Below are 9,453 nucleotides of genomic sequence, written 5' to 3'. Positions count from 1 at the left end.
TCATTCATTTAATATCTCCTTAATGCTTACTGATCCGGTTCCTCTACTTATCACGAACAAATATGGATTGTTACCAATCCAATTTCTCGGGATGAAACTGAAAAGATAATAATAAGAAGTCAGTCAACAAATACATTTAGTAGTGTTAATGGTCTTCAAGAAGTAGCAAGAACATGATAAGTTAATTGTTTACATGTTTTATTTGTTCTATGTCAAACCCCTTTCCTTGCGTACATTATGTTCTGAAAACTGACCTAATTTTAAAAATGAACCTATATTTTTTCTATTTTATTAAATGCTTTCTACGTTCATTGTCCAATGTGTTTCCACGTTCTGTAATTGTGCAAATGGCTTGCCCCGATTAAACGCTTTTGGTACATGTATGAGACAAGGACTTACCCCATGTCTGAAATGAGTCCATCTCCAGCCGTTTCAGTGCCTTGAGAGTCACCCCACTTGGCAGTGGTATCACCCAATCTGTGAACACTCTGGTAGGTGGGAGAATTGAAGGGTATGCTATGTAAGTAGATAAGACCATTCCTTGTGGCGGTGGCTACGAAAGGTAAATTGTTGTATTCTCCAACGGCAAGGACGTTCGGCTCTGGGCCCTGAAGAAAACAAAGACATTCACGTGACATGTTGCAATTGGGGTTGTATTGCTTTTACCCGAAACAAAGATGTTTGATTCCGCGCCGTTGAAAACACGTAGCAATCAAACACATACGCGACTTTAAAAAAGGCCAAGAATTTATGTTAAAAAATTAAATGTGACGCTGTCCAAATTGAAGATTATCTAAAGATGAAAAATTAAAGTTTATATTTATGTTGTTCTTGGTATATAACAATGCATTGTTGCCATTAAACATATTCTTTAAATTTTCAGGTCAGATATAGCATGTTTTGACATTTGCAAAACGGTTTATCTACTATGTTTATTTATCATTTTGCTTCATCAGACAACATAAAATTATGGGCATGTCATCAGAATCCTAACTCTTACTCAAAATCAACTATGCAAACTATGAACAAAATATAGCTTTAATCGGGACCCGTCAAAATTTAAAATGAGAATACGACCAGATGTTCCTTGATGAAATGTTGAATTTGAATTTACCAGGAAAATGCCGAAGCTAATTTGTATTGAAATTAATTTGTGTGTCTATTTTAACATTTTTTTGTTCATCAATAAAACATTTCCCCAAGTGTACATTTATTCTAAATACTGATTATACCATCCATGGGGAACGACTGTCAGACTCAGACGCTGGGGTTAATGTGTCGTTCGAGCAGTCGCCGTTGAACACGCTGGGATATGATTCCAGGGCTTTTGCCTCCAAATCGTTACCTGTTGTGTATTGAGTTATGTTGGTTTCAGTATTCCAGAAACCGATATCGCGACCCCCGAACAAATAAATAGTTTCGATGAGGCCGCTAATAATGCTTTTGCCATCGATTTCACTCATATAAACTTTACCTGAAAAGAAATGTAAAAATTGTTTACATTTTATTCAAATTGTGTGGGTTCTTAATATATATGCATATCAGTAGTCATATATGCAAGCGAAAAAATAATGCCTGCAAGTGCTGCCAGTCGATATCTTCTAGTCTCCTGAAAACAGGCATATTTTCTTGCTTCAGTCAATATAGCATGCCTTCATCAATATCAACAGAAAAGTATTTTTCTGACTTTACGGAAAAGGGCATTTCCGTGTAGCAAGAAAGTAAACGACAGAACAGGACAGAATGCATGTATGTTAAAATCATACAGGTTGTGTAAGAACTCGGTCCATTACAATTACAAGTAAACCAAAATAAAGGTGTTATATATACGTTTACAAAAGTCTATTCAACGTTGGATTTAATGTCAACGTACAATGCCTCTCTTTCTCCTTCATTTCTATGGTATTTTCGAAAATAGTTTATAAACGGTTTCTCCCCAACTAATATCTGAATGTTTATTTGATCTATAATTGATGTTTTCTGGTACAGTATTGTGTTGTTTGTATTCTCGAACAAGGGCTCTTAGAGTGTTACCAGTTTCTCTTTGTAGTAATCATTGCGTTCTGGGCATATTATTACATGAAGATTTTTGATTTGCAAGACATATTCGCGTTGATGGTAAATTCCTTGTAGATATTCACATGTGTCGCATCTTGGTTTTATATACTTTGAATCTTGTTTTCTTTTGAAATTTACATAATATTCTACATTATTTTTCTTATTGTCGTTTACTGTTGATAAATTGTTTCTTTTCATAAAGTAAACCAAAATAAAGGTGTTGGTGGATATCTCTGCATAAAATAAACATCTGTTACGATTCTATCTTCTTTATTGACGAGGATATAAAGAAATTCAGTATTTTGTGCCCCATATTTCTTTTAAATCAAATAGGAAAGGTACATGTAAACGTATTAATCTCAATTACAACACGTAGTGCCAGGAGATGTTGTGGACTCAATGCAATGGGGTTTTAATTTGAGAAGCAATTTATTTCTTCACATGAAATCCGTTAAAGTGAGCTATCCTCCTCTAACATAGAGTTATCCGTCGATTTAGGACAATAACAATTAAAACGTTAGATTTCTTATTTAGAAATGACTAGATTCAAATTTGAACTCACACTTCTGATTAAGACTGTTGTTTTAAAAAGTAAAATGATCACAGGTTTGAAAAAACAATTTAAGATAGCTTGATACCATGTCCTGTGTTGCCAACTATTACTTTGGAGTCTAACCATTCCAATGGTACATGTAATCATATGACGTCGATGTGAACTGTTGTTGTATACAGTCTGGAGGTAGACAGACCTTTCATCTGTATATGTTATCCTGTGTGGACAATTATGAAGATGTCCAGTTTGGGTTTATTAAACTTGTAAATATTGTATCTTGGTTGTTTGAGCCATTGGAAGTCGCGCTCGTCCAGGTTACATGTAAAATAATTAATTTTTGTTTCGTTTCTGTAGGTCTAGAGGATACTCTCATATGTCCTCGAAATGATAAGCATTAAACTACTGGCACAAGTTTAAAGTTCCCGACTGGTTTTCTACGAATACTTTATACATATGTATATACTAAATAAGCCTGAAAGAAATAGTTTTTTTCCTTTTAAACCATGAATTTGACCCACATTGTAATATATGAGTTCAGCGTCTGATCACTCACCTAGTCTATTGTCAGAGATAAGGTCATACTTCAGACTATCTGACATCACGCCTTGATCAATGTCGCCCTCTACAAAATTAAAACAAATTTTGTGTTTGTTATTTGATAATAAGTTAAAATATCACCGCTGTAAATGTTATATTACACAAGGGTGCATTATTTTAACAAAATCACGCGTTGTAGTAGTTTGAAACATTAAAGTTTATATATAAAACATACAGCCTGCCTGAACTGAATATAATGACCGTAATTGTCCGATGGATTTTTTACCTTTTTCTGAATCAAAAATAATACCATTTGTGTAAGATGACTTATCTATTTAGTGCATTGCTGATTTCTTGCTGGTTTAAATGTGACTGAACTGATTAGATATTTACGCAAGTATAGCCTAACCTAGCGTTAAAGAGCTAAAGTTACCAGAAAAAGACAAGATTTACATAAAGAATTATGAATACCGTAATTTCTTGTGTATTGCCGGGTCCTTTAGATTGCCCGCACTAACCAAAATAATTGTTTTGAAATTTTAATGATGCAGATAGCCCGCTCAGTGCATTGTCTATGGGTTATCTGTTAAAAACTATATATAATTGTCTTATGAATTTCAAATACTTGCAGCACTACCTGGGGAATCCCCCAATGCATTGTTTGTGTTGTAGTTGGTTGACAGCTATTACCGGTACTGTTACCATGCATGTAGACACGGAAAAAGAATGAAAGTGTTCCAGAAGAGTAAACGTCTTCTGCCTTATTCCGCCTTGTAAATATTGGTCAAATAAGCGTATCCATCCGTTAAAAACATTTCTGTCACTGACATCAGTGGCTACAAAGGTCTGAACATTACGTTCACTGAAATTAAAACAGTTATGAAAGTCTTGTCTACTTACCCGTAAGGGCAGATTTCGCTCTGACACTATCTTTGAAGTTCACTCCCTGTACTTGGTCGGTATATGTCTTCGGGACACCGGTGTTAGCTGTTACCACGTACTTATTCGTGTTAGCCTGGACAAAAACGGCAGCAGTTGGCTGGTTCAAACTTTTCACGGGATAACTGATCATACTGGCACCTGGCACAGTGAAATGTACCTTAGTCAATCATACCTATGAGGGATTGTGATCATATTTCACCCGAGTAGTCGCGCTTCATCTTACATCATCAGTAAGACTTATCTTACTTCCCAAGATAATGACTTATCTGGTTTTTATTTCTAAGACATAACCATGAATCGTCATCGGTGTAAATTTAAAGTCACAGAAGGTTTATGGTCGTTCCTTATTTTTGCTATAAATAGGAATTTGATCCATCTTTATAACAATATTATCGTGATTCATTGCAAATAAACACAGCCAATATAAAATTTGTAGCAATCACGAGTCATTCAAGTTGACAAGATGACTCACCTCCATCGTCGTCGGAAGCGTCAAGACTCGACAATGCCCAATCCTTGACTCCCATGGAATGGAGTGCATGCCATTCTTCATTCATGAGGTCTATAACTGCCATTGCATTGTTTTCCTTTATTTAAGGAAAGAGTCATGATGAAGCGGATATTTAGTTTATGAATGACGTTTGAGTGAAGCATCAATAATCATCATTTTTTGGGGACAGATGGAAATCATCATTAGAACAAATTTGGAAAGATGTAAGAAATTGAAGTAAGGTTTGACTAAACATGCAAGAAAAACGTTTGATAAAGGTATACATTAATTATAACGCGAGCATTTTAATTTTTCACTAAAACTATATTAATATTGCTGTGTGATAAAAAAGTCTTCTATCAACCAAAACCATCAATAAGCAGGTACAATACCGGCAAGGTGACGTAAGCCCAGTTTCCGTCGTCACTGATGGCAACCTGTTCCGGCTCGAGGTCTTGGGAAAATTTCGTGACAATTCCATTGTTATGATCCCCTTGATATACCCATCTGACTCCCGCATTTATGTACTTAATCTGTCTAGACAATTAATGTAAAGCAAAAAGAGTTAGATAGAACAATTAATATTCGTTATTCAAACATGTAACAAACGGTATGTTTTATCGTGAGTGTCATTCAAGTTTTCTCTGTGATATTATTTATGTGTTTATCTTTTTGCAGTTTTTTGTTTACACACCAAGCTAAATTAATTATTATTTTCTTAATCTTTTTACTAGCGTTAGTAACGTGCATTAAAATGAAGTAAAATCTAATTTGATTGTGCCATACACTGATCTGCTATATGGATGCAGCCATTTCGATAGCTCGACATTCATATTCTTATGGCAAAAAATAAATGTTTTCGTTTTAAAACCCATGAATATAGAGACTTAATCATAGATTAGACAGTGCTAGTTTTACAGAATTCTGACCATTCTCAGCGTATACAAGAAAGTACAGGACAAAAGCATGCAGGAAGCAGAAAATAGAACGATTACCGATTCCATGTGGCGTTAATTGTGGCTAAAGATGTTTTCATACCAATAGAACGCATGAAATTTGTAACCTACGAAAGGTGTTTCTGATATTCTACGAAAGGACAACTTCCTCCTAAAACTTACTCATCGTTGAAGTGTGAGAGAGAAAGTTCTCTAGTAGATGGACTACTTCCAGAAGAAGCGGTGATAATGGAGACTGTTCCGTCGGGATCTGTAAATATTCCATTCAACACTCCTGGTCGGCCTTCGTTAGCAACCAGTAACTTTGAACAGTCATTGGTGAAAGTCATGCTCTTTGGGGTCTCTCCAACTAAAATAAATATGACGTGGTATAATGATTTTCCCAGCTGTCACTTTTCTGTAATAATTTTCTCTTAGCTACGACTCTTAGAATATATGCCAATATCCGTTGGAATGGTGTGATTTCTCTAAATGAACATTCCATTTTAAATGAGAATACGAAAGCTATTTCTAAGTCTTCGTATTCTAATCATGAGAGTTCTCTTCTCAATGAATGGAGAAAGGCGGTACAGATATATGGTTTTGAACTATACTGAAGCGTATTTGGTAAAAAAATACATCCAAATTAAAAAAGAAATACATAAAGTAAAAAATCATAAAGGGGATGGATTACGTGGTTGACAACATCTTCATTGAGTTTGGTGATAAGATCTTCCAACAGACTATTATCCTACCCATAGGAGCTTATAGTGCCCCTCTGTTGGCTGACTTGCGATTTTGTTTTCATGTGAGGTCGAATTTATTGAAGACCTAATCAAAACAGGTCGTAAAAATCTTGCAAAGTCCTTAATTTCACTTACAGACATGTTGATGTTTTGTTTTTAGATAACAAGAAATGTATTGACCACGTCCATCGTATCTACCGACCAGAATTAGAAATCAAAGATACGACATACTCATCTACATCAACCGCTTATCTAGACCTTTTCTTACAACGAAACCATCATAGACAGCTTTCCATGAAGCTGTATGATCCGTGTGGTGATTTTAATTTTCCTATTGTGAATATTTCCATTTCTGGATAGCTGTAACCCTGCATCGCCAGCCTATGGTGATTACATGTCGCAGTTGATTCGATATTCAAGGACTTGTTCTCATGATCATAATTTTCGTACATAATGTCGTTAACGGACGAACAAACTCGTAACACAAGGGTTCAAATGATGCAGGTCGGAAAAAATTATGGGAAAGTTTTGCGGTCGTATTGGTGATCTTTATGCTATATGAAGCTGTACGTGTTTGATGTTAGTTAGTTTGCCTGTTGATTCTTTTATTGTATACCTTGTTCTCTTTTGGAACTTGACATTACTTACTTGGATTGACCAAGGCTTACATGACGGGTGTCGTCGATGAAGCAAAGATGCTTACTCTTATGGAACACCCGGTCTCATCCTCCCTGTATTTTCGCAGGAGTCTCCGTGTAAATATTTCTATTGTTCATATTTATACATTTTTTTTAATTGAATTTGAGTTCGGATCATGATTATGTTGATATGTAGGATTTTTCTAATGTTTTTGTTAAAATACATATGATATGATTGATTATTTCTTGATTCAATGCAGTTCACACGCAAACAATAGTATCATATTATGAACTGGATTTTGGATTATTATGCTGACATGTTGGTATTTACTGGTCTTTTTTTAAAAATTTTATTTTAGTTTTTTCCTCAAAAACATTTAACAAAATGAGACTGAAAATGATAGAAATATTCAGTGTGACAAAACGTTAACTATCGATTGACACGTACCTGTAATTCTGTTAAATTTGTCACAATTAAATGAATTAGTGAACAAGTCATAGACATCACACATGTAAACATGGCCCTCCGTAAACTCAAAGACGCTCTCAAATAGCACTGCCACATTATTTCCACATTGAGCGATATCAACCAGACGTCCATCATTTCCGTCGTTAAAGAAATGTGTCGCTACAAGACTAGGTTGTGACGGGTTTGCAATATTCACTACATTCACACATTTGGAACCTAAATGATAAGAAATCGCCAGTAGAAATGGTATCAGAAGATATAATGGCTTGGAATAATATAAAACTGGTAACAACTGCAATATGAAATGATAGATCACAAGATGTTTAGAAGATTCGTTTTCAAGCATGAATATGTGTAAATTTGTTTTTCTTTGTGTTTTCCTGAAAACATTTTTTAATTGATCGCTGTTATTAACATCTATATTTTGCTGTTGGTTTTGAATGTTATATTAAGGACCTTTCCACAAAATGCAGCTTTCTGATACGTCGACTTTTCTTTTCATTTCTCAAAAAAAGACATGCAGCTCCGCCCACTTGATAATGATCGTAGAAGTCAAAGGCAACATGCCATCTTGTGGTGGGTCTGTTGAAACTCCTTTTTTTTGTATGAATTTAGTATCTGTTAACATTCACCTGGTGTGTGGATCACAACCATTCAAATGATATAAACAACAAACAGACTACATATCATAAAATATCAAAATGTCTTACAACGTACATGTATACAAACAATAAACAACGAATAAATATCGGATGTATAAGGGGAAAATATGCTATATCATTGACTTTTAAACATTTCCGTTTGGAATGTGACTGGTCCACTAATAAATGAACTTTGGATCACTGAAAATGGCGCGAATTAGCTGTCAATGACGTCACGTTATACGCCAGCTGTTATGCTTAGTGTTTTATTATAAAATGATCCTTCATGGAATCATTTAATTTATACATGTATGTGTTATTCTTGTTTTTGAAACCTATCAAAGATATTAGAGGAATGTTTGTTAGTTTCATGCTTGTATGAAAAATAACCTTTTCGCAACTTATTATGAATTCGGTACAAGCATTCATTCAGTTTGCAAAAAAAAGTATTCTTTCATATTAGCTCGGAACTAAACAATTTTTTATCAAACGTTAATTGAATACTTAGTTATGTTAATATAAATGCTTCATAACATTATTAATACTAAAAAGAAACAACAAATACATAATTTGTAACAAGTAATTAAAACTAAATGAACCACGATGTGCCACACCTCAGGCTTTATGACAAAATAAATCTTTGGAGTGTGTTTGCTGTAGTTAAAATACATACCAGTTACATATAGAAACCTGTTAGTCGGATCAAATGCTGCTTGGTTTGCCGTGCCTAAAAACATTGCATTACTGCCGGTTTCACAATCGATCAGGTTCAGGTAGCCGACATTATTGAGCTTTAGAACAGCCGTGACGGTAGGCAATGCCAACAGGAGAAGCGTCCACATGGTCATATCGCCCGGTCAATCTCTGGGAACAAAATTTCATGTAAACGAAGAAATATCCGACCTAGATATTTTTATATTTTTCACATACTTATAAAACTTCTTATTTTCGTCTTATTAAAAATTCAAGCTATATATATTACACCAAACGTGTTTTTCACACTTCAAACCATACAAACTAAGTTGATTCATTCTTCACTTTATCACGTAACATGTTGTTAACACTCTTTTTGACATACATTTGTATTTGACTTTATATTTCTAAAGGGAAGTTAACTTCAGAAAAAAAAATGATAATAGAATCGGCGATAAAAGAAATGAAATAACAATTACAGACGGAAATATGATCTTGCCTTACCTTCAGACAGAGAGAACGTAATTAAAAGACAATCACTCACGTCGTTACGTCTTATCAATAGCGACTGTCACCTGGATTTTCCCACGTGTCAACTCCGACTAGTAGAAGTATGTCACTTATCTAACAGTCCTTAAATTCCTGACATCCTCAAAATCTTATTTCATAACCTGACCATCCCGAAACTGTCCAACGAAAACGAGTTCGTCAATGTCCCACACAATATGGCTACAGCTTTCCATCGAACGAA

General features: G+C 34.7%; 1 protein-coding gene across 1 annotated transcript; it reads right to left on the bottom strand.

Annotated features, from left to right (window-relative positions):
* On the bottom strand, nucleotides 1–8,857 carry LOC132546788 (mesenchyme-specific cell surface glycoprotein-like). Its single transcript, XM_060210505.1, has 10 exons — nucleotides 8,683–8,857; nucleotides 7,348–7,584; nucleotides 5,699–5,885; nucleotides 4,973–5,117; nucleotides 4,563–4,677; nucleotides 4,049–4,228; nucleotides 3,165–3,233; nucleotides 1,233–1,474; nucleotides 400–608; nucleotides 1–97 (listed from the first exon to the last, which is right to left on the bottom strand). Exons 1-10 carry the CDS (start codon nucleotides 8,855–8,857, stop codon nucleotides 1–3), a joined length of 1,656 nt encoding a protein of 551 aa, XP_060066488.1.
* Nucleotides 8,858–9,453: the final 596 nt, after the last annotated feature.

This window comes from Ylistrum balloti, unplaced genomic scaffold (assembly GCF_031769215.1).
Source record: "Ylistrum balloti isolate Yb309-2 unplaced genomic scaffold, AGI_CSIRO_Ybal_v1 Utg369916, whole genome shotgun sequence".
NCBI lineage: Eukaryota > Metazoa > Mollusca > Bivalvia > Pectinida > Pectinidae > Ylistrum > Ylistrum balloti.
This window is presented reverse-complemented; position numbering and strand designations above follow the sequence as displayed.